The sequence below is a fragment of the Canis lupus genome, chromosome 35 (genome assembly GCF_048164855.1).
Source record: "Canis lupus baileyi chromosome 35, mCanLup2.hap1, whole genome shotgun sequence".
In the NCBI taxonomy this organism is placed as follows: Eukaryota; Metazoa; Chordata; class Mammalia; order Carnivora; family Canidae; genus Canis; species Canis lupus.
In genome coordinates, this window is record NC_132872.1 from 8,679,989 (window position 1) to 8,704,926 (window position 24,938).

At 39.0% G+C, this 24,938-nt stretch overlaps 1 protein-coding gene across 10 annotated transcripts in view; it reads left to right on the top strand.

Moving 5' to 3' along the window:
• IGSF11 (immunoglobulin superfamily member 11) overlaps window positions 1–24,938 on the top strand; it is a 199,470-nt gene that overhangs the window by 127,086 nt on the left and 47,446 nt on the right. Inside the window, exon 1 of one of the 10 annotated variants that reach the window (XM_072812101.1) lies at window positions 15,486–15,507. The exons of 7 other annotated variants lie outside the window; for them this stretch is intronic. Coding sequence is in view for 2 of the 3 variants with exons in the window: in XM_072812095.1 (XP_072668196.1) it covers window positions 16,330–16,402 (73 nt within the window). In the remaining variant the exon portion in view is untranslated. Of the gene's footprint in view, window positions 1–15,485; window positions 15,508–15,914; window positions 16,403–16,556; window positions 16,701–24,938 lie in introns of those variants that run through there. 2 more of the 10 variants (XM_072812095.1, XM_072812099.1) reach the window with 2 other exon arrangements.

Genomic DNA, 24,938 nt, shown 5'->3' on the forward strand with positions numbered 1-24,938 from the left:
CTACATGACTGAAACTGTTCCATTTGTCCTTGAATTATAAGCCCCCATCCCCCCAGCCCCCCACCAAGCATTCAGCTATAACCTTTATAAATCCAGTACTGGCATCTGCCCAGAGTGAGTAGGGTATAACTTTCCCATACTTTATGTTTCAGGCACATGGATTCTGTTGCTTCAAAGTGTCAGGTTTACAGGGTGTCAGGATTTGCACAGACTGTGCATGTACCCATCAACAACTATTTATTGAAAAGTATTTGATCTAAAAAATGTGAACTTTCTTGCCTTCATAGAGCCTCCATTTTAGCAGGGAGAGACAGACAATAAACATTGAGCATAATGTATATAATATATAGCATGTTAGGTGATAAATACTTTGGGCAACAAAAACCTGAGAATGGTGAGGAAGTGACTTGAAAATATGTGAATGGGACTATAGTTTTATATTTTCCATTTGACCACATATAAGCCTCATACTTAATTAAACAAATTTGAAGAGATTGTGCCTTTTCGTGTTTTTTTTTTTTTTTTTTAGATTATAGAACCCTGAGGAGTCAGGCATTCAGATCCTTGTTTCCAATCTTAGAAGAATAATTAATTGGTCATTTGGTTCTGAATGTTTGGGGCTGGCGATGAGGATAGGAATAAACTGAAAAACCTCCAGTGTGGATCAAAACTTAGAAGAAGCTCCACACTGAGTTCCCCCCTTTCTGTTCTCATGAACTTGGGATTTTGTCCTTAATGATAGAAATGCATCTTGTTGTAATATTTATCTTCAGTGTACAACAATAATAATTTGAGTTTTAGGTAGTATTGATTAAATCTTATTGAATACATTTAAATGTTATTTGGAGAACATGTTATTTTAAACATGCCATTCTTCACTTTTTATCTATACACTGAAATGTTCACTTGCCAGGGAAGACTTCAAAAGGTGGTAAGTGGAGAAAGAGTAGATTTCCTTCATCTACCAGCTATACTTTCACATCTGTTACTTTACTTTATTCTTTCAGTCACTTCTTTTTAGGATAATCAGTGTTTTTGAAGTGAGGAAATACATCTCAGAATCAAGATCAAACAACACAGCCCGACACAATTCTGGATTTTTTGATGTTCTATCTTTCATGTGTGCACGTAAACCTTAAATGTTTTCCTTTGGGTATTTATTTCCCGTTACTGAAGTTTCGCTCCCTGAAGGTTGCTAATCTGATGGACACTGACCTAATAATTTATAAGGTGAAGCCCTCTCTCTGCTCTTTGCCCCTACCAACACAGCATGCCCCGAGCTTACTGTATACTCTAGTCGTCCCAGGGCTTTTTTGCCCTTTAATACTGTGATGGGCTCCTACTTCTATTTCTTCTGGTTATCATCTGGGCACGGAGTTAGTAAGGGAACAGTAGGTAAGTGTCAGTCTCTGCTGCAGAGATAACTTAGGGGCAGCAAGGAGGTGCCTGTGTGCCAAGAGGGCGTGCACGTAGCCCAGAGAGAGCCAGACTTGCAGGAGGCTTGTGGAGGAAGCAGCAAGTCCGGGGAGGGATCCGGGGGGCCTGCTGGTGGAAGAGCTTCAGATGTTTGCAGGGATAAATGACCCCCCACCCGTTCTGTTGCCACCCCCCCCCCAAACCTAATGTTTCATAATCCTCTGGAACTTAGATGTAACCGTTGAGAAAGAGGAAACCAGACCTTGATTGAGGCTACCTTGAACTGCTGACTGTAATTTAGTTGCTACCATTAAGTAGAAACATTTCCTTAAAATGGAAATGACATTCAGTCGTACAGAAGGAAACTACAACTTCTACACCCAAGTTTGTGCTTTGCCAGAGTTCCCAAGGGCCTAGTTCCTTCCCGGTGTTTCGCTCTGATCTGGCTGCTTCTGGTGGAGGCATTTACCATGGCACTCTCGGATACATGACCCGGATATCCAGATTCTTTGTGGTCTGGCTCTGCCCCATTGTGTCCCCACCCCGGTCTCCCAACTGGAACCTGTCACCCAGGAAGGCCAGTCTCCTCATCAGCCTTCTGGCTGCCAGGTGCCTTCAGCTTCCCACGCAGCTGTTCTGTCTTTGCTTGTATTTCTCCTCCTTACTTACCTTCAGACAGGGATGGCCCCCCCTTTTCCTTTTCTTTTTGCTGCTCTAAATCCTACCCCTTTTCAGGGTTCAGCCCAGATTATGCTACCTTAAAAAAAACTTTATTTTCAGATTCATAATGGTGTTGGTTAAAAAAAAAAATGACAGTACCTAACTCAGCACTTAGTTATGTAATCTATTCCTTGATTTTTGTTCTCTTTTTTTTTTTTTAAGATTTTATTTATTTATTCATGAGACACACACACACACACACACACACACACACACACACAGAGGCGAAGACACAGGCAGAGGGAGAAGCAGGCTCCACGCAGGGAGCCTGACGTAGGACTCGATTCCAGGTCTCCAGGTCTCCAGGATCAGGCCCTGGGCTAGAGGCAGGTGCTAAACCGCTTAGCCACCTGGGCTGCCCTGATTTTTGTTCTACAGCCATTAGTTTTTGGGTTTTTGTTTTCATCCAACTAGATGATAAGCTTCTTGGGAATATGGGCCATGCACCTATATTTTTCTTGCATTCTTTTTAATGCTAGGACATGGTGGGCATAGAGTAGATAATGAGAAATTATCCAGTAATTAGGATAGAAAGCATTGTTATTTACATTATGTAGGAGATGAATTTTATCTTTATCTCTTTTATTCTTTATGTATTTCTCTATCTCTACCACTCTGGTAGTTAAAGAAACAAGCAGTGGGTGGATGTACTGTGCATGTCTCTGAAAAGTAAAACAAAGCTGATTTGCTCTATTTTTGGAAGGCTTGATGGTGCTCATTTTTCAAGTGTCACTTAAAAATGAGTAGCTAAATAAGTACTCTGAGTATTTCCAATGCAGTGGTGTACTTTGGTAAAAGGGCCTTTGGAATATAGGCCTCACAGGTTAAGGCATTTTTAGTTGATGCTTGCTCCAAGTTATCGAAGGGATAAAAAAAGCTAATGATGTCTTGATTAATTTCTTTACTTATGAAAACTTATCTGACATTAATTAGTCTCTTTTTGACACAACTTCAGTAATTTTGTCACAGATTTTAGTTCTGTGTTTCACTTGTTTGCTTGAAAAAAATGCAGCTGTTTTCCTGCTCTGTTCTGTACTTTCTTTTTTATTCAATAGCAGGAGCCTTTCATAGAAGGTCCTCCTCCGTTAGGTTTTAGAGAGACTTCTTTTCCCTGAGTGTAATAATCCCCTGGAGACCCAGGGCATGCAGAAAACCTGGGGAAGGAAGGAGCAGAAACCTGAGAGGCTTCAGGCACACAGGGATGCTTATCCTGTTCCCCTGTCCGCCGCCCCCCCCCCCCCAACAATGCATTCGTTTTCCTGTGTCCCACTGCAGAACACAGAACCCATTTTGCAGGAAGTTCTGTGTGTCCGTCTTTGGGGATGACCTCTAAAACATGTGTCCTTTTTCGCATATAAAAATATGTAGCGTATCTAATATTTTTAAATCCTGAGAAGATCCCTTACAAGTCATTTGTGCTTTGTAATACCGTGCTTGGATGGCAGTCCAATCAGAGGTGCTTTTTTATTAAGAAACTCTCAAAAAATTATACACACACATTTTCCTACTGATAATGACCCTAATGACAGGGTGTCACAGCAAGGTTATTGGAGAGTGTGTCCTCATTGTGGGAATAAGCAGAAAGAACAAGCATTAATTTTGGGAGGGTGGGGATTCTTTCCTCATTCAGTAGCTCTGCTTGCCAACGCATAAAAAGAAAATAAATAGAAAAGCTTCTACAAAGAAAAAACAGTATAACTATATTTGTTCACTTGCTTGCTCATTCACTTATTTATTTCACATGTTTCAGTAAACACTGATGAGAAAAAGCACCTGGTGCTTGAGACAGAATGCCTAGGGGGCCTTTCTGAGAGGGGTCTTTAAGGAAATTCTGTCTCAGTTGAGATCCGAGAAGTGAGGAGGACTTAGAGGGTGGACGAGGTGAGGCAGTGGGACACCACTGGGCACGTCGGAGGACCTGAGGGCTAGATGTGAGGCGCAGCAGCAGAGAACAAGAGTGGCAGGAGAGGGAGACAGCTGTCCTTAGAAGTGCTTCTGTTTAATTTTTAAAAGATGATTTTTGGGTTCATGTTTGACAACTAGCTGTGGAAAGTGAACTAGTCTGTTTTTGCACAGATTTGCAGCAGCAGTAGATTCCTATGAAGTCGTGTTTAACTCTTCATAGAGACTGTGAAGGAAGATCAGAGGAGAGATGTAACACAGATCATACTATGATCAGTGGCTCTTAGAAACTTTTTATTTACTCTTTTACTGCCAGTAATGAGTGGAACACCTAGGCATTTACTCGACAAATTTCATATTGATATATAGTTGTCTTTTAGTTTAATGATTTTGGCATTAATTCTTGAAGCTCAGTTTATTTGGCATTCCTCTTATGTTTAGTGACCTTTAGTACTCGTGTCATCTCACTAATAATACATCAGTATGACCGAATTAGAGCCCTCCTTCAATCTTGAGCTAACTTTGGCACATGTGTCTTTTTTCTTTCTTTTCTTTTCTTTTCTTTTCTTTTCTTTTCTTTTCTTTTCTTTTCTTTTCTTTTCTTTTCTTTTCTTCTTTCTTTTATTTTCTTCTTTTCTTTTCCTCTCCTCTCCTTTTCTTTCTTTCTTTCTTTCTTTCTTTCTTTCTTTCTTTCTTTCTTTCTTTCTTTCTTTCTTTCTTTCTTTCTTTCTTTCTTTCTTTCTTTCTTTCTTTCTTTCTTTCTTTCTTTCTTTCTTTCTTTCTTTCTTTCTTTCTTTTTTTCTTTGTTCTTTCTCTGTCTTCATTTTTCCTTTCCCTCCCTCAGCTTATCTGTTAGGTAGAATTACAGGGGGTGATGGGAGCAGTTGTCTCTCCTGCGTGTGGTGCCGTGTTACTACCTGTGCAGCCAGAGCCCTGTGCATTCAGAGATGTCCTGGTAATGGAAGCAGATAAAGGGAGAGGAATACTGGGCTGGCTTGGTTAAGCCGTGGGAGGTTTAGTTTATGAAGGGATAAATTGGATATGAGGAATAGGAAGTGGCACATAGTTTTTCACTTAACTATCTTAAGTCTAAATCTGGCTCTTATTCATGTAATCTGGCTGCTTTTGATTTGGGCAAATATATAATCTTTGATATACTGTCTTACTGCTGCCTTTGTACTAACCTGAGTCTGGAAATCCTTATATATGTCCTGGGAGATACATGATACAGAGGTCAGAGTTACCTGTTTAATTCTGTTCCCTAGGAAACCTATTGCCAGATAGATGCTTGATAAGAAAGCGGAAGGAAATCAGGAGGTCAGATGTCTTTTGATAGACTTACCAAATCATTTATGATTTTTAACTTGTGCAGAATATAATTAAGATAAACCAAATAACTCCGTTTAAAGGAGCGGAGGTATAGGGGCCTTTTAACTTGCTTTGTCACAAAGTAGCTCTGTGATTTTGGACTGAATACTTAGATATTCTGAGCCATTTCCTCACTTGTGCAATGGGGATGGTGATACCTGCTTCATTAAGGTCCTTTGTGAGCGTTACGGTACATGTGGAAGTGCCTAGCACAGGCGCATGTCCCTAACCTTCAAATGAATTTAATTAAATAATTGTTCAGTACATAAATGCGCGAGGTTAGGTATGCTGGTAAGATATCCCTGGCTCCTGCCTTTCAGCAGATTATAGTCCACTAGTTTGGAGACCTGCTCTCTTACAGTTGCTCCATTTGTTGTTCAAAAAGCACCAGCAGTGCCCTTTCTGCACTATGCTTTGATTCAGTGGCCAGACCAGTCATTTGCAGGGTCTTGAATCAGACGGTGGACCACATGACGGGAAGCTCACTGTCTGGTCACCTTGCTGGACCACATGGGGTCAGGGAGTGCGAGACTCATCCCGGTTTGGCTGCTACACGGTTTGGTGATGTGGGGGTGAGTCCCCCAAAATCAGAAACGGTGGAAGAGAGCCTACATGACCACATAGCAGGAACTCAGCTGATACTGCTTTTGTATCACTCATGCATTTTGTATTAAAAAGGAGATAATATTTTTGTGCGCTGAAATGGGTTCTGATTACATTTGTATCATACTCATTTCTTTGGCTACTACTGCAGTTTTGTCCACAAAACTCCTTACTTTTCTATTTTATTCTCCTTTCTGTGCCTTTTTCTTTCCCTTTCTTAATCTTCTGATCTGGTCTTTTCTGAATGTCAGAAAATGTGAAACTTTTCCACACCCAGAGATCATTCCCCCAGCTGTTGCGCATAAAGCAAGTTGGCCTTTCTTCATCTTTTTTCTGTCTCTCCAAAATGACGCTTCTCTTGCTATACAGTAAACGTGTTCCTGGGTACTTCCTTAATTCTAAACAAGATCTACACTTTTTTCCAGGAATTTTTAGTTGATAAAGGAAAGTATAAAGAAGAAAATCAAAATTACCCACAATGCTTTAGCACTTAGAGGAACCATCTGTTTAAGTTTTGGCCTGTCCTTTCTTAAGAAATTACTTAGTAAACATTTGGATTTTCAGTGCAACTCACATAAACTTGCAACATTGAGAAACTTACGTATTTACATGCGATCTCTAAAAACATGGGGTTATTTTTCTTCAAGAATTGCAATCACTTCTATAGGAAACTGGGCGGTTTTATTTATTTATTATTTTTAGGGATTGAGTTCTTTATTTAAGAAGAAGAGAGAGAACACATGTGGGGGAAAGGGCAAAGAGAGAGAGAATCTTTAAGTAGCCTCCCTGACTGTGGAGCTCATCTTGGGGCTTGATCTCACGACCCATGAGATCATGACCTGAGCTGAAACCAAGAGTCCAACTGAGCTAGCTACCCAGGCACTCCTGTTTTTTTTTATTTTTTTATTTTTATTTTTATTTTTTTAAGCACATCTTGTGTAATACTACTATGAATGCTAACCTTGATTCACTTTTGCCCCCCCGCCTCCAAATTGAAGCAGAAATCAGAAGAGATGATCTCTTTGATTTAGTATTTTATGACATGTTAGACATTCAACAAATAGTTCATTTTCTTTTTCTTTTCTCTTGCTTTTCCCTCTTTTTATTTTCTTCTACTCCTTTTCAGCTTATGAATTTAGCTAAGGAATGGAGCCCTAGTAGATCTTTGGGGTGCCTTGTAGGATGCAACATAGCACTTGAGTGTGGTTCCTTAGAAGTTACACAGATCCATCTAAATTAGAGGCTCCTGCCCTGGGCATATCTACATCCCCTAAAACTGTATGCCAAAATGCATTTCTCTGTGTGCCTTTCTGGGAGGAGAATTGGTCCATGAGTTTCATCAGATTTTCAAATGACTCTGTCACCAGAAAAAAGGTTCAAGATTTGAATCTTAGATCTGGTTGTGGCTTAGTCCATGAGTTATTGTCAACTCTGAACAAGGCACATAACCTCTCTGAAAAGAAGAGGAATTACTGTACACAGTGTACATGGAAATTGTAAAAAGAGATTAAATAAGTTTATGACAAATTGAATTTATTGGTCTGAAAAAAGTCAAGGGATGGTTTTCTGCCCATCTGAAGCACATAAACTGTTACTATATTCTGAAGCTAGCTGTGAGCTGTGGGATTTAGTAACAAATAAATACAGACTAGATATTCTAGTGTCAGATTGGGTAGACTGTAAGGAAACATTTTCTATGAAGAATTTCAAACACAAGAATGAGTTTGTGTAATCTTCCATAAGCCCTCATAAAGTGGATTAAAATTTTATTTATGTGAGATGGTTTAAAAGCGATCTTTTTTTTTTTTTTTTTTTTTTTAATTTTATTTATTTATGATAGTCACATAGAGAGAGAGAGAGAGAGGCAGAGACACAGGCAGAGGGAGAAGCAGGCTCCATGCACCGGGAGCCCGATGTGGGATTCGATCCCGGGTCTCCAGGATCGTGCCCTGGGCCAAAGGCAGGCGCCAAACCGCTGCGCCACCCAGGGATCCCAAAAGCGATCTTGTTTATAGTTAAAATAGGTTGGATTACCTATGAAAGAGCCCATATGCTGAGGCTAAAAAAACAAACAAAAAACCCAAAAACCTTAGTAGCTAGTTAAAAGTATAAAATGTCTTCCCTTTGCATTTGCACCTCTTCCCCTTGCCCTGCTTTTCTTCCTGCAAGTAATTGGTATATTTGCCGTAATGTGTGTGTATGTACCTTAAGCTAGTGTTTTCAAAGCCTCTTTCCAGCCTGTGACATACTAACTAGTGGGACACCTTCTACCCTGACCCCCTTCCTTTCCTCCTTAGTTCTGCACATTCTTCAGCCCTGTGATTTGCACTCATTATGTGCATGTGTTAACTATTTATGGAATACTGTGGTTAATACACAATCATAGATACAATGCATCGAACTTTTTAATTTCCACTTTCTTACTGTTTTATTTAAAAATCCGCAAACATGCTAACCCAGAATGTAATGATACCCCAGGACCGTCTTTCCCAAGGTAATCAAAGGTATAGGATGCTACAGATGAGTCAAGGGCAAATAACGAAAAACTCAAGTAAAATGAGTAGATCCTTTAGATGGTGTGGGGCCTGGGGAGGTGTTGGAGTGATTTTAGAGAACAGTATATGGGAGTCCAAACCAGATGGCTTCTCAAGGATCTTTCTGAGCCATAAAAAAGTATTGCCCTAGTCAGAGACCCCTGAAAACAAAAGGTTTCTGTGCATAATGGAGCTCAGCATGCTTCTGACCCCGGAAGCTTGGCAGAAGGCCCATCATACGACTGTCATCAGTCAGTTAAAGTCAATATCAATTAGGGAATATTAATTAAAATTGTAACCTCCCCAAGGGAAAAAACATCGATTCTCTGCCTCTGTATACGATAAAAACGTTGACTTCTTTATAGATGAACAGAAATGTAGCTTTTTCCCCCAACCAAAAGAAAGATAACATGGGATATCTTTTGAAGGTATCTAATAATAGTAATGGGTGACTTCTTTTTAGCACTTTGGTACCATGGAGCATGATGTTCTCTTTTTCACTCTTGTTTTTACATAGTTTCCCTGCCCACAACTCCCATATCTGTGGGTCTCCCAGCTACATACAAAGGTAGTTCTGCATGGCTAGCGCACTTCCCCAACAGAGAGAGTGAGCATCATCAGAATGATGGCAGCACGTAATCTAGATGGGTTAACGTAAATGAAGAGCAAAAGTATTTCTGCCCTGAGTACTTGATACTATATGTGTATCAGGTAATTTCTGACTTCTGGATGGATTTTAATAGTCCTTGCTTTAGCACCCTGTTTTCAGAGAGAGAAGCTATTGAACTACAGAGTGGCAGAGGTAGACTGGGCCATGAAGAGCACGTAGATCAGTGGTCCTCAAATGCAAGCAGGCGTAAAAATAATCTGGGAAGCTTATTATAGGCACCTTGTCTTGTTTTTACCTCCTGAGATCCTGATTTGAATGTCTGAAGTGGGGTCTTCAAATTCTCAATTTTAAACAAGTGCCTCAAACAATCCTGATGCGTGTAGTTCAGCGACCTCCCTGCAGAGGTCTCTGGAGCCCCAGGAGTCCCACTCTGGTCCACCTGTGGTTGGAAATGTGGCCTTGTAATGATGTAGATTGAAGTTTTAACAAAGTGTCCAGACCTACTACCTTTTGAGAACTGATTTTATAAAGATCCCTGGACACCTCCTAGTAGTCAAATGCAGGGTGGTGATTGCCTTCAGCCTTCATACTAGTAGTTGACTTAAACTTACAAATTGACTTTGTAGTTTTTTCTTCCTGTACTTATTCACTCCTTTTCCCTTGGTACTTGTCTTCCCCCCTGCACGTATTTGTTTTTACTCTCCTTCCCCTGCCTCCTCCTAAATGAGACTATACCATGACGTTCGAGCTTTTACTTTTTGTGTTTTACTTGACTGATCTTCTGTCCAGTTTCATGATTTCTCTGGCCCACTTGTTTGTCTGTGACTCCTAGAGCTTGTTCTTTTCCTGGATTTCCGGCTACCTACTGGGCATTTTTATCTGCTTGTCCCTCAGAGTCTTCAAACTCAGTGTCTGAAATTGAGCCTAAATCATTTCTCCCCACACACTTCCTCCACTTATATCTTCTATTTTAGTAAATAGGCCCCCCCCAGTGGCCTACCCAGAGTGCTAGACAACCACAGTAACACCCCCCTTTCCTATATGATAAAACTGTTGTCCATGGTCATCCTGCGATGAAAGAAATAGTAGTCATGGCCAGAAAATAGATTTTTCTTACTGAAACATACATACATATAATCAAACCAATAACAAAATAAATATTACACTACAAAAAAGGGAAAACTTGTATCTCACAGTAATGCAATTGAGTGGATGTAATAATTGAGAAGGGGAGGGAAAACATGTGAAGCAGGGCTTCGGGCTTCTGAAAGAGTGAACTTCATAAGGTTCAGAGAGTGATTTGAAGGTAGAAGGACAGACCTGAAATTATTCAGGTGTGTTTCTTCCGTTACAACCACTGTGCTCATCATGTTTGTGGAGAATCTACTCTTCAAATACAGGACTGTGTAGTGGGAAACACAACTGCACCTGACATGAGCCCTTGTCCCTTCAAACAAACCTGAATCGGAGGCCAGCCCATAGATTACATAAATGTAAGTCCCTTAAGAAATAAAAACGTGCCAACTGAGAGTTTACATACATGTTACTAAAACTTTATAGTCACTGTTGCCCTTGTTTGGAACTAAGACCAACATATTTTTTTCAGAGAGTAATTTATCAGTGACGTTGTTTAGAATTGCTAGTTCAGGGACGCCTGGGTGGCTCAGTCAGTTAAGCATCTGCCTTCCACTCGGGTCTTGATCTCAGGGTCCCGGGATCGAGCCCTGCGTGGGGCCCCTGCTCAGCAGGGAGTCTGCCTCTCCTTCTCCCTCTGCCTCCCACTTTGCCTACTTTTGCGCTCCACCCCCCTCAAATAAATAAAATCTTTAAAAAAATAATAAAAAAGAATTACTAGTTCATGGTGACAAGGATGTGCAAACTGGATTTTAGTCAACTTTATTATTATTTTTAAGTTGATGATGCAAACAGCACACCCTGTGTTGTCAGATTCACTCCTGTGCCCTTCCTGTACTACTGGATCCTGCCACTCACACACATTCTAAAGCCTTAGAACCATTTTAAAAATTACATTTCTTTTATGTTTGTGGAGTTTATTGTGTTATTCTTTTTCTGACTTCTTCTTGATGTGGTTAGTTCATTATTTTGGACTTTTTATTTTTTTTTTTTTTGGCTACAGTGAACATTTTTGGCAAATCATCTGCCTTTACCACTTTAAATACATAGCTTTGGATATCTGGTTTTTTTTTTTTTTTTTTTTTGAGGTATTATTTATATGTAGTAAACTCAATTCTTTTTTTTTTTAGCGTACAGTACAATGAGTTTTGAGAATTGAAGATGATGTGGGAGTGTCCCTCCAGAGGCCCAATATTGGAGTCCAGAGGTCTGTGTGTAGGGCTTTCCGGCCGGAGCCAACTCTCTGGGACTACAGGCCCAGGATGAGTGCCAGTGGGCATTCCCCACAAAGCCTAGGACCAGGCACATCTCAGCAGGAACCAGTCCAGGGAGAGAGCCACGTTGTAGCAAACAACAGCGGTGATGTCCAGGGGACGTTGTCTGGGTCAGAAGAATCCCATGAGGCCCATCATGTATTGCCTCCCTTACTCTTCCTCCCTTACTCTTCCTGGGGGATGGGGGAGGGGGGTGGTGGTGGTGGCAGAGAGCTCCCAGGGACTGTCCTAATGACACTCAGTCTTCCAAAGGGGACCATATAATAAACTAGCAATTTTGGCAGGTCAGATTCTGAATAGGTAAATATTTAAGCTGAAGCCTTGTTTAAACTAGAAGAGATTGAAATATTGCTAATGGGAGTTCTGAGGGTGATTAAATCAGCTGTAGAAATGAAAGAAGCTGTGTTTTCTTTGCCCAACTGAATATTTCAAAAATAAATTTGTATTATTTACCACAGAAAATAACCCCTGCCAAAAATAGATTTGTAACGTCACTCTGTGACAATAGGAGTAATAGGACAAATGCATGGGAAAAAGATCAGAAATAATGTACACCAACAGTCTTCATCTCTGAGTGGTGACTTTACAGGTGATTTTAATTTTCTGTCTTTATGTTTTACTCCCCCTAAATTGCCTCAAATAAATTATATGCTTTATATCTAGGAGAAACAAATGCTATTAAAAATAGAAATTCATCAACCAGCGAAAACTAACAGTTTCTTTATTAGATATATGTGCGTTATGACACAGCCTTCTGGTATACATTTTACATGTAAATATTTGATACAGTACATTTTGTGGAATTTTATATTTTGCTTCTTGTCACCTAATATTATAACATGATCGTTTCCCTGTTCCCCTAATTGTGTTTTTTTACTTTTTATTTTTTTAAAGATTTTGTTTATTTGAGAGAGAGCAAGTGAGCAAGCACTAGCAGGGGGAGGGACAGAGAGAGAAACAGACTCGACACTTAGTGCAGAGCCGGATGGGAGACCGGATCCCAGAACCCTGAGATCATGACCTGAGCCAAAATCAAAAGTCGGGTCCTTAACCGACTGAGCCACCCAGGCGCCCCCTAGAATGTGTTTTTAATTTTAAAAAATAGCTCTAAATAGTTTGTTGATGAATCATTTCTCTCTTGCTAGACATCTAGGTTGTTTTAAAAATGCCACCATTTTAAGTAATCCTATAATATACATAATTCTTTGTGAATTTTTGCATCTTTTCAAAAATATAAATTTGTTACTTATTATTATTACAGTTCCTGTTAATAGTTCAAAAGTATTACTATGAAAAAATGGGCGGTTTTTTTTTGTGTGTGTGTGTTGTGTGTTTTATTTATTAATTAGAGAGAGAGAGAGAAAGAGTGCACAAGCAGGGAAAGAGCAGAAGGGGAGGGAGAGGGAGGGAGTAGAGGGAATAATCTCAAGAAGACTCCTTACATGGAGCCCCATGTGGGGCTTGAACTCACGACCCTGAGCAAAAACCAAGAGTCTGATGCTTAACTGACTGAACCAACCAGATGCACTTTTTATATGTTTTCAAAACAGGTTTGAAAAATCAAACTTTTTTCCTTTCAAAACACCTTTCAAGTTGATGGCTACAAACATCCACAACTAAACCATTTTAAGTTGAAAGCAGATAGCATGAGGTCATTGTAAAGTAATATTTTCTTAGATTATATAATAAATTCCAAGTGTCTTTTCCATTTACTGTAGTAATAAGATCATAGACACATTTACTTTAATGACATTAGTGATAAGTATATTTAACAGATTATACCAACCCAAGATTTCCTTTAGACAAAAAAAAAAAAAAATCCATTTTTATAACTTTAACAAAACTGGTTTTTAAAATCCACTCACTATATGCGAACCATGATTGTTTCAGTTGAAAGTATATGCTTAAATAAGTCTAATCCCCATGTCATATATGGTTAAGTGAGAATCTAGCCATCCCTGAAGTTTGCTGTATTCCTGGTAATAGTGTCCTATTCCATAACTTAAAATTCCAGTAACACCTACTTTGAAGACTCAGAAGAGGAATCCAGCTATGAGTCTCAGGAGTGTCACAAACATCCCTCTAAGGAGCATGGTGATAGGCCAGTGAGAATCCAATACCAAGTTGTTACTTAGTCTTCAAATATTTTCATTCCAATTGCCCTGGCATCCAGGGTTTTTATTGATATCATTTCTAACTGCCCAGAGTTCTATAGCATTTTTTGTCCTTTCACTCCTATCTTTAAATATTGTCTTATTTCCTACTGTCAAAGTGCCATTTTTAGTAGAGAAGTCAGGGAGACATCTCTGGGAAATGGTTTGCTTAGAAAAAGCGCTGTTGGACAATCATCATTCAATAAAACTTGTGTGAGAGCCTTTACAGGCTTAACAAAGTAGACTTGCAGAACTGGCTGTGGTATATCCAATAGTTTTGTTTATTTTGTATAAATTGTATTTTCACGTCAGTTGAATTTTTTTTCTGGGCACTTGGAGACACAGGTCCGTGCGGTAGGGCAGGCACTCTTGATTTTTACCACTACAGAGGGACTGGTACAGCTGAATAAGATAAAGTAAAACAAAATGGTCTTGTTCTCACTGGGGATGCCCTTCTGGGTGTAAAAGTGGCCCTTGCTATCTATAGGATAGGCAGTAATTAAACACACACAGACACACAGACACACAGACACACACACACACACACACAGCTGTTTTATCTACCTATGAAGGCTTCCTCGACCTTCCTCCTAAAAATTTAGGACACCTGTTGTCTGTCTGTTCTCTTTGTGAAGACATGTTTCACTACTCAGTAGTTGCTTACCTATGAATTTGACAGGGACAACCACCTAAGAATGGTCACACTTCTTTGTAGGGTCACGTTATCCCCGGATGTTTTTACTTAACTGTTCCATCAGGAGTAATTCTTGCCATGTTTCTCAGAAGAATTCATTGCTCTTTCCTTTATCTGGAGCGTGGTCCTCCTACCTCCTTGCTGTTTGATTATTCTCCTTCTGGTCCACATCTCACTCAGGCCATTCCACAGTCTTTGCCTTTGAGTTAAGCCGAGTCAGCTTTGCCCTTTTCTCACATCCAGTAGCATATGTAATCTAAATCAGGAATCTTTTTTAGTGGCTTAGGTCTTCTCTAAGCAGAGACCTGTGGCCTGCAATTCATGGTAGAGAACATCAAAATTGGATATCTGTTTAGAGAACAATCTATATGTGTTGGAGGGCTGGTAGGCTCTTTGTACTTCATGCTTGATCCAGACAGCACCTCTAAAATGCATTCTTTAGCATCTAGTGAAATCTGGTGTGTCCAGCTTTATTTATTGGTAAAACAACTTGTCTCCCCCACACATATTTTGTGGGTGCCTCTGTAGTCCGTAGCATCCAGCAGAAGTAAAATTGCTGGGAGCCAAAAGGGAGTTAGCTCTTGGAACATGTGAAATGGGATGATGACTTCCCTTAATGCAGCCTCATTTGCTGTTTTGGTATTCCTCACAACACTTAATGCTAAGGACAAAATTTACCCTTAAAAAATTTCTCTATCTACATTTCCCTCTTATTTTATTATAATAATGATGTGGTTCATGATAATTAGGTGTTGAAGAACACCTATTATGAAATACACTTATTAATCCTTCAGGTCACTGGTTGAACTTGCCATTATCTCAGCTGCTGACTCCATGCAGTTTAAGCTAGTGTTCTTCATTTTTTAAAATTCATTCCAGTGACAAAAACAGTCATAACCATCAAATGTTTATATTTCTTGACGTTACGTAGTGAATTTGCATGTATCCGTTAGTGATGGTCTTCTTTATCTTGCTGCTTATAACTTCAGCCTTGTTTTTTCCCAGTGACTAAGGAAAGTGGAAGACGAATGAAATGCATGACTAGAAGATTCCTGGCCACAGTCCTCACATAAGTCATCTCTGAGGACATTGTGAGAAAGTAAGAAAAGGGAGAACTTGAAACTGACCAAATTGAGTCCACGAAATAGGCCTATGTTCCGCCCTGTATCTCCCTCTAAAGCATGAATGGTGGCCATAGTGATGGTCATTGTGACGGTTTCTGGATTCTGGTTCACTGCCACCTATGTCAACTCTGATTTATTTCTCGTTCTCCTATACAAAGGAACAACAATGGCATTCATTATTAGCAATGTTCACTGTGAACTTTAACCATTCCTTCAGTGCAACTTTGAATTTTTTAAAGGTCTCCCATGAAATATAAAGAGCATTGCGGGCAAGGTCTGTGATTCTGAGAAATCTGAGAAAAGTGGTGATTTGCAAGTGATTGTAGAATAAGCAGTGTTAAGCTTAGGGTTTCCTTTTTTTTTTTTTTTTTTTTTCTGAATTTCTCCTTTTGGATTTTAGCACCTTTGAATTAGGAGGAGGGGTGTGTAGCTGCTGTAAACCTAGTTTTGTTTTGTTAATGTCTTCCCAGTCGAAGTGGAAATAGGTAACAGGCTCAGTCACTCAGAGAGAGTGGGAAAGATAAGAAAATGTAGAGGTTGATGTTCTTTCTTGGAGATAAAGGAATGCTGGATCTGTGACCCCAGCTCACAAGGTAACAAAACCAGCTGCCTATTTCAGCCTGTAACCTTCCCTTGTATTGGGCTGTGGTTTCAAAGTAGTTGATTTCACTCTTTAAAACAAGGGTGAAGTGGAGACTAGTAATTACTTTGAAGAAGTTATATGTTTGAAATCTGTTGCTTGTGAGGTTAGTGATGGCTGGAAGAAAAAAGCTAGCCTGCAAGGAGTGGAGAGCCTGATGAGTAAGCGTCTACGCGGACTCTGGAACCAGATTTTTTGGATTCAAAGATTGGCTCTGTCATTTATTAGCGGTAAGTTGGCAAGTTCCTTCAGCCCCCTATGTCTCACTTTTCTTATTTGTAAGTTAGAGAAAACGGTATATGTAATAATAGGACTTCTATAAAGGTCATAAAGATTGAGCTAATACGTGTGAAGAACTTAGAACAAGAAATGTTAGATATAATGGTCAACTGGGAGTACTCTTTCTGAAAGTATTTAATTCACATTAAAAGTAAAAATGCTGTGATTGCCAAACCATACTTGTTTGTCAGCCAAGTTTGGACCATGTATCACTAGTTTGTAGTCCCTGGTGTGAGGAATGCATGCATGGTAAGTAGTTTAGCTCTGTAAGACTAAGAATCTAAAACTATGCTATTCAGTATGTTGGCCATTTGCCTTATGTGGGTATTTAAATTTAAATTTAAATTAATTAAGACTCCGTTCCTTGGTTACACAAACTACAATTCAGGTGCTTAATAGCCACATGAAGCTAGTGGTTACCATATCAGATAGTACAAGTAGAGGACATTTCCATCATTACAGAAAGTTCCATCAGATAGAGCTGATCTAATGGTTTATAAAATATTCACTCATTGCTATCTACCAACTTACATATACCTACAAGAAATGGCCAAGCCCGAGGCAGTAGACCAGTCATATGTAGTAGTGTGGGGTTGGATGGCGCTGTTTCCCTGCTTGATCTACAACTGTTAATCTACTCTTCTCTAGCAGCAGCTTATAAATTTGTTTTTTTAAGTGTTTCTTAAAAAGCACTTTGGTGACTCTAGGCTGCTGGTACTAGGTGACTCTCCAGTTTGAGGAGAAAATTCCATAGGGGAATAATAAGGATGGTTTTCCCTCCTAAATTTTAAGGGATACATTATAAGTGCATATACATTTCTAGGGATGATGGAGAAAACTGAGTTGCAGTAGATCACATGTTTGCATGTGTGTATTTTTCCCCACTAAAAAAAGTACGTCAGTGTGAAACTTGAACCTTTACATACTCTTTACTAAATATATCAAATATGTATTGCTCTAGAATTTCTTTAACTGTGTCATAATAATGCTGTGTCTCATGGTGGCAGTCATTATCTGCTATTGCTGGAATAATGCCCTATGATGTATAATGGGAAGTAGCACACTTTTGATCATATAATGGTGATTTGAAGACTTTTCACTCTGTTAAAACTTAAATGGAGGGAACTTGAGATGGTGGTGGGGTAATATAACAGATTAGATCCCTCAGAACTGCTTACCTTAGTGGATAAGATTGTATCTCTTTTGCCATTCATGGTAGATCCCATGTATTTCTCCTTAAAGAAAGCATAGAGCACAGTGGGAGCATGCGTAAGTGCCATGATTTCTTTAGGAAGAGTTGGTGGTATCAAATATTCTGTGTCATGAATTACCTGTTTTCTCTGAACAAATCTGTATTTTCATTCCTGACTCAATAAATACAGGGCTAATTCTTTATATTTTCTCTCTTTCCTAAACTTTTGCATTGGTAGCTATCCCCTCACCTCCCTAACCTAATGTAATCTATTCTAAGTCTTGAATTTGAGGGCTACAATCAACTTTTAGTGGTAAATTAATTTCAGATTAATTGGTGAAATAAAAAAAATGAATGCATCCCTTCTCCCAAGGTGAAGTATGTAAAGGTGTGTATTTAAGATGTGAACATTTTTCTGTATGTGTTATACTTAAAAGATTTTACATTAACCTATTGAAGGTATAGCTAATTTTATCTTATTTATAAGGGTTGGATATAGGTACTTTTAGCACATAAATAGTCTTTTTTGCTAATCCACTTATTGTTCTTTAATTTTTGTCTCTGGTTATACCAATAATAACTGTTATAAAATTTTATTTGCTTTATTATGTAATTTTCTCATATAAGCATTTAAAGCTATAAATGTCCCTTTAAGTACTAGTTTAGCTGCCTCCCAAATATTTTAAGATTATAGAGAAAAACTCCTGTGGCACTTCATGCAAAGCCAAAGGGTTAATTCAAAGCTGACCCAGTTGGGGATCCCTGGGTGGCGCAGCGGTTTGGTGCCTGCCTTTGGCGCAGGGTGCGATCCTGGAGACCCGGGATCGAATCCCACGTCGGGCTCCTGGTGCATGGAGCCTGCTTCTCCCTCTGCCTGTGTCTCTGCCTCTCCCTCTCTCTCTGTGACTATCATAAGTAAATAAAAAAAAAAAAAAAAAAAGCTGACCCAGTTAAGCCATTATTGTCGTGGGGGAGGCCCCTTAACCCTAATGATACTTCTTTGAGACCCCCTGAAGGAAGACATTTACAAATATGAGAAGGATAGAGAGGATCTCCCTGAAGAATATGTAGTAGCCTCCAAGAAACTCCCAACAGACAAATACTTGGATATATGGAGAGGTATCGAATTACTGAATCAGAAGTCTACTAGAAAGCCAAAGTGTACTAGAAAAATTTATGTAATAAAAAAATAAGGCACTGATTGACTTTTGCACTTCTACTACAGAGGATCTGAATTAACTTTAACATCTGCTGAAATGCGTCTCCGTGGTCTTAATTGACACTAGGGCTCAGATTATAGTTATACTTAAGAATTTCAATGAATTTAAACAAGGTAATCCTGTACACCAGGGTCCTACTACATTTTAATAAGGTATCTCTATATTCAACAGGAAATTAACAAATATAAAACAGAGAATAAATAGGAATGCCTTACTTTAACCATTTAAACTATTGTCTGCTTAAATTTCATATGTTTTTTTTTAAGATACTTGCAAATTATATTTCTGACATAGGACTGATGTCTAGAACTCTCAAACTTGACAGCAAAAAACAAATGATCCAATTACAAAATAGGCAAAAAACATGAAAAGACATTTCATCCAAGAGGACACATAGATAACAAGTAAGTACATGAAACAATGTTCACCATCATTAGCCATTAGAGAAATGCAAATTAATCAATATGAGGGATCACTACACACCTAACAGAATGGGCTAAAATAAAAAATAGTGATAACAACAAATGCTGGAGAGGATGTGGGAGCATTTATTACCCTAAAATATCCCATAGTCAGCATGGGTGTTCTGACCCAGTGTGTAATAAATTAAACTACATCTTTGTCACTTACAGTAGGCTTGGAAAAATAGGACTCCCTTGACCTCTTTCCTACTCCATGATTAAAATAGTTAATATTGCTCTACCAATGCAGTATTGCCCAAAGTAAATTGAAATAACCGTCAAGAATTAAAACCCATAAATAAGATTTTTATAGAGAAGGGGTAATCATTTCTGTTCTTTCTCCACTTAACAGCACAGTTTGACCCTTTCTTAAACTTGGAAAGAAAGAGTAGTGCCAAAGAATGGATTGCCATAGCCTTCATACAATAATCTTACCTATTAAGCCCCCTTTCCAATATTATTGAAATTGCTGACACCATCTAATCAGCAACTGGTAATACTTTGAGGTTATAGATCTCGTTAATAGGCTCTGTTCAAAGCCTATTTCAACAGCCTTTTGACTGCAGTTTGCCTACATCTTTGAAGGGACACAAGACCCCTCTACCCAGCTATCCATAGGGTACCTCAACAGCCCTATTATTGTACACAGTCTTTCTAGGCAGGATCTTAATCACCTCCAACTTTCTTTAGGAACACAAGAGTCATTTCACACTGGTGACACTTGACAGACTCAGGACATACTAATATTCCCAAAGGATATGTATGAGCCATTGCTTCACACATACATAGAGCAGGGCCTTGCTACCTTTGTTCAATTATTACTGAAAATTATTTGGCAAGGTGGGGGCCACTCCATCCCTAGCAATATCAGGAAACAGCTGATGAGCCCTCTTAGCACCCACAAAGGTTGAAACGGGCTTGACATCTTGCAGGTCTTTTTTGGCTTTGAGAGACCACATATTTTACTTTAATGAATTTTCCTTCATTTTATGTTACTACTTGCAAACTGGTCTACCTTGAACGGGACTCGATACAACAAAAGGCTCCGGAATCTGTCCACACTGCAATACAGTGGCATTTCCATTAGTGTCCCTCTTCCTGCCCTAACACTTCTTTTGCTACAGAGGCTTTAGCGGATGCCTCCTGTTATCTCTGGACCACCCTTAATGACCACAGTTTCTCCATAGACTTTTCGATGTGATCATCTGCTTTCCTGGCACCACTCTGTTTGCCATTAGATACTGAGATCTCCTGGAAATAGAGACTCTTATTGGCTCTGGGCCTGTGATCCTCTGCAGTCTCAGCCTGCAGTGTCTCTGTGCAGCCCCCTAAAAGCTCTTCTCTTCTGAGCTGAATAGAATTGTGCCCTTTGTATGCGCAACCAAGTCTTCGGCCTAAGAATCAAGGAGAACTCTATACAAATATCTGGAACAATTTCTTTTTACAGCTCCTGCTCCATGGTAACCGACTCCATAAATTCTGTCCTCCTCAGTAGTCCCAAACTTCAGTCTCTGCCTTTTCAGCTTACTGAGTCTGCTGTGCTCTGCTTTGATTCGCCTTTCAAAGCTAAGTCTGGAATATGCCTCGAGGCAGAAGGCTGGGGTAGTTGTGGGGATCACCTTGTCATAATTCTATATGCTTCCTTTCCAGCCTCTGAAAACAATTGCTTCATATATTTTGCTCAATTTTATAGTTATTTATATGCAGTGGGAGGGATAATATGGTACCACTTAGTCTTCTAGGACTGGTAGTGTAAGTTATGATATAATTCTTACTAATATTTAGTGGCAGCTTTCTTTCCACCCCCCTCAAGTTTTTATTTAAATTCCATTTGGATAACATACAGTGTATATTACTTTTAGGTTTAGAGCTTAGTGATTCAACACTTAGATATATCACCTGATGCTCATCACATCACATACCTTCCTTATCCCCATCACCTATTTATTAATCCATCCCCCTGCCGACCTCCCCTCTGATAACCATCAGTTTCTTCTCTGTAGTTAAGGATGTGTTCCTTGGGGGCGCCTGGGTGGCTCAGTGGTTGAGCATCTTCCTTTGGCTCAGGTCATGATCCTGGGGTCCTGGGATTGAGTCTCGCACTGGGCTCCCTGCAAGGGAGTCTGATTCTCCCTCTACCTCTCTGTGTCTCTCATGAATAAACAAATAAATAGAATCTTTAAAAAAAGAATGTGTTCCTTTCCTTGCCTCTCTTTTTTTCCCCTTTCCATGTTCATTTGTTCCGTTTCTTAAATTCCACATAAGAGTGAAATCATATGTTGTCTTTCTCTAACTTATTTCACTTAGCATAATACACTCTAGCTCCATCCACATTGTTGCAAATGGCCAGATTTCGTTCCTTTTTTTAAATTTTTTTATTTCGTTCTTTTTGATGACTGAGTAATAATATTCCATTATATATACATCCACACCATATCTTCTTTATCCATTCATCAGTCAGTGGACACTTGGGCTCTTTCTATAATTTGGCTATTATTGATAATGCTGCTGTAAACATTGGGGTGCTTGCGTCCCTTTGAATTAGTATTTTTGTATCCTTTGGGTAAATACCTAGTAATACAATTGCTGGATATCATAAGGTCATTCTTCTATTTTTAACTTTTTGAGGAACCTCCATACTGTTTTTCCAGAGTGGCTGTATCAGTTTGCATTCCTACCAACCATGTAAGAGGGTTCCCCAGCCTTTGCAGCCTCACCAGCACCTATTGTTTCTTATGGTCTTAATTTTAGCCATCTGACAGGTGTGGGGTGGTTCTCATCATGGTTCTGATTTGTATTTCCCTAATGATGAGTGACATTGAAAGCTCCAGGCCTCTTGCTCTGCTTTTTACTCCTCTCCAAAGAGGAGATGCAAATGACCTGTTTGATAAAGTTGAGAGAGGAATCCTAACTCAGCTTCTCTACCTCCTGGCCTCTGGGGAGCAAACATTTTAGCTTCTGACAGGTGTGAGGTAGGATATCTCATTGTAGTTTTGATTTGGACTTCCCTGATGACGAGTGATGTTGAATGTCTTTTCGTGTGTCTGTTGGCCATCTGTATGTCTTCTTTAGGAAAATGTCTCTTCATGTCTTCTGCCCAATTCGTAACTGGATTATTTGTTTTTTGACTGTGGAGTTTGATACTTCTCTATATAATTTGGATATCAGATATGTCATTTATAAATATCTTCCATTCTATAGGTTGCATTTTAGTTTTGTTGATTGTTTCCTTCATTTTATTGAAGCGTTTTTTTTTTTTTTTTAAAGATTTATTTATTCATGAGAGAGACAGAGAGAGAGAGAGTCAGAGACATAGAGGGAGAAGCAGACTCCCTGTGGGGAACCTGATTATGGGACTTGATCCCCAGGATCACAACCTAAGCCAAAGGCAGATGCTCAACCACTGAGCCACCCAGGTGCCCCTGTGTGGAAGCCTTTTATTTTGATGAAATCCCAGTAGTTTATTTTTGCTTTTGTTTCCCTTGCCTCAGGAGCCGTATCTAGTAAGAAGCTACTATGGCCAGTGTCAAAGATACCTGTGTTCTTCTCTAAGATTTTAATGGTTTCCTGTCTTACATTTAAGCCTTTCATCCCTTTTGAATTCATTTTTGTGTATGGTGTGAGAAGGTGATCCAGTTTCATTCTTTTTGCTTGTTGCTGTCCAGTTTTCCCAGTACCATTTGTTGAAGAGACCGTCTTTTTCCTCCTGGATATTCTTTCCTACTTTGTTGAAGATTGGTTGACCATATAGTTGTGGGTTCATTTCTGGATTTTCTGTTCTGTTCCATTGATCTCTGTGTCTGTTTTACTGCCAGTACCATACTGATCACCAATATAACAAGAAGTCTGGAATTATTGATGCCTCCAGCTTTGCTTTTCTTTTTTAAGATTGCTTTGGGTGTTCGGGTGCTTTTGTGGTTTCGTATGCATTTTAGGATTGTTTGATCTAGCTCTGTCAAAAATGCTGTGGGGGATCCCTGGGTGGCGCAGCGGTTTAGCGCCTGCCTTTGGCCCAGGGCGCGATCCTGGAGACCCGGGATCAAATCCCACGTTGGGCTCCCGGTGCATGGAACCTGCTTCTCCCTCTGCCTGTGCCTCTGCCTCTCTCTCTCTCTCTGTGTGACTATCATAAATAAATAAAAATTTTTAAAAAATATTTTTAAAAAATGCTGGTGGTATTTTGATGAGGATTGCATTAAATTGCTTTCAGTAGTATAGACATTTTAACAGTATTGGTTCTTCCAGTCCATGAGTGTGGAATGTCATTCCATTTCTTTGTGTCATCTTCAATTTTTTTCATCAGTGTTTTATAGGGTGTATCATGTTGATTGAACCACCCTTGCAGTAGTGGCAGCTTTCTTATCCTAACCATTTCAGTAATGCTGTCAGACTTATTCTATGCGCTTTATTTTAATGGTGCATTATGCTTCATTTATATATTGACCAGATGATGTTTTCACTACAATTATACTTTTATTTCTAATTCTTAAATACCTGTTAATTCCTTATAGGTTTTCTGCAGAACTTATACTTCATATAACCAGCTTCAGTTCTATATGCTGTTGTATGTGATTTGGATATTTTATACTTTACACTTATTTGTATCTAGTTTAAATCAAAATGTTTCACTAACTTAAAAAAAATCTATTTGCATTTTTTTATACAGTGGATCAAGTTCACAAATATGATATCCTGGAATAATTATAGCCAAATATCTTTTAGGTATTTTCCTTATGACAGAGTAAGTTTTTAAAGCTCTTGAATTTTGTGTGAGCTCATGCAGAAACAGTAACACCAATGTTTGATTTTCTAATTTAGAGAATACTTATTGGATTTTCATGGGGATTGTGGCCTAAAATATTAGAAGGTAGGGAGACATAAAACATAGATAATTGAAGTTATTTAAATCACCAGTTGCAATTTCACTTCTATAATTTCAACCTCTTTTCATCCAAAAAATTTAAATAACCAAGTCTTCTAGAAATTATTAGAATGAATTGATTTCAGAGTCATTTTCTTTTTCTCTATCATCCACCATTTGGTAACTGTTTAAATGAGTAGTAGAATAAACAACAGTGGAAAAGATAAGTAGATATTTCAGGCTTCCAATTCATAAATACTTGAAAGTTATTCCTGGGTATTTGAGTTCCTTTGTACAACAGATCTGATACAGTGAAAATAACACTGAGCTGGGAATTACAGGCTGACAGTGGTGATTTCAGACCAATGATTTCCCTGTTGTGGGGGACAGTTTTTTCATTTGTGAAATAAAGGGATTTGATTAGATGATATTTAAGGTCACTTTGTGCTCTTTTAACATTCTGAAAAGCTCCAAATATAAAACCCAAATATTAAAATAATATCTCAGGGCACCTGGGTGGCTCCATCAGTTGAGCCTCTGACTCTTAATTGTGGCTCAGGTTGTGATCTTAGGGTCTTGAGACCGAGCCCTGTATCAGGCTCTGTGCTGAGCGTGGAGCTTTCTCCCTTTCTTTCTGCCCCTTCTCTCCCCCACTCACTCTTTCTCAAAAAATAAAATAAATTTAAAAAATAAAATGATGTCTCATATGTAGAATTTACCTTTATTTTTATAGGAAAGTGAAAGAATCTGTAA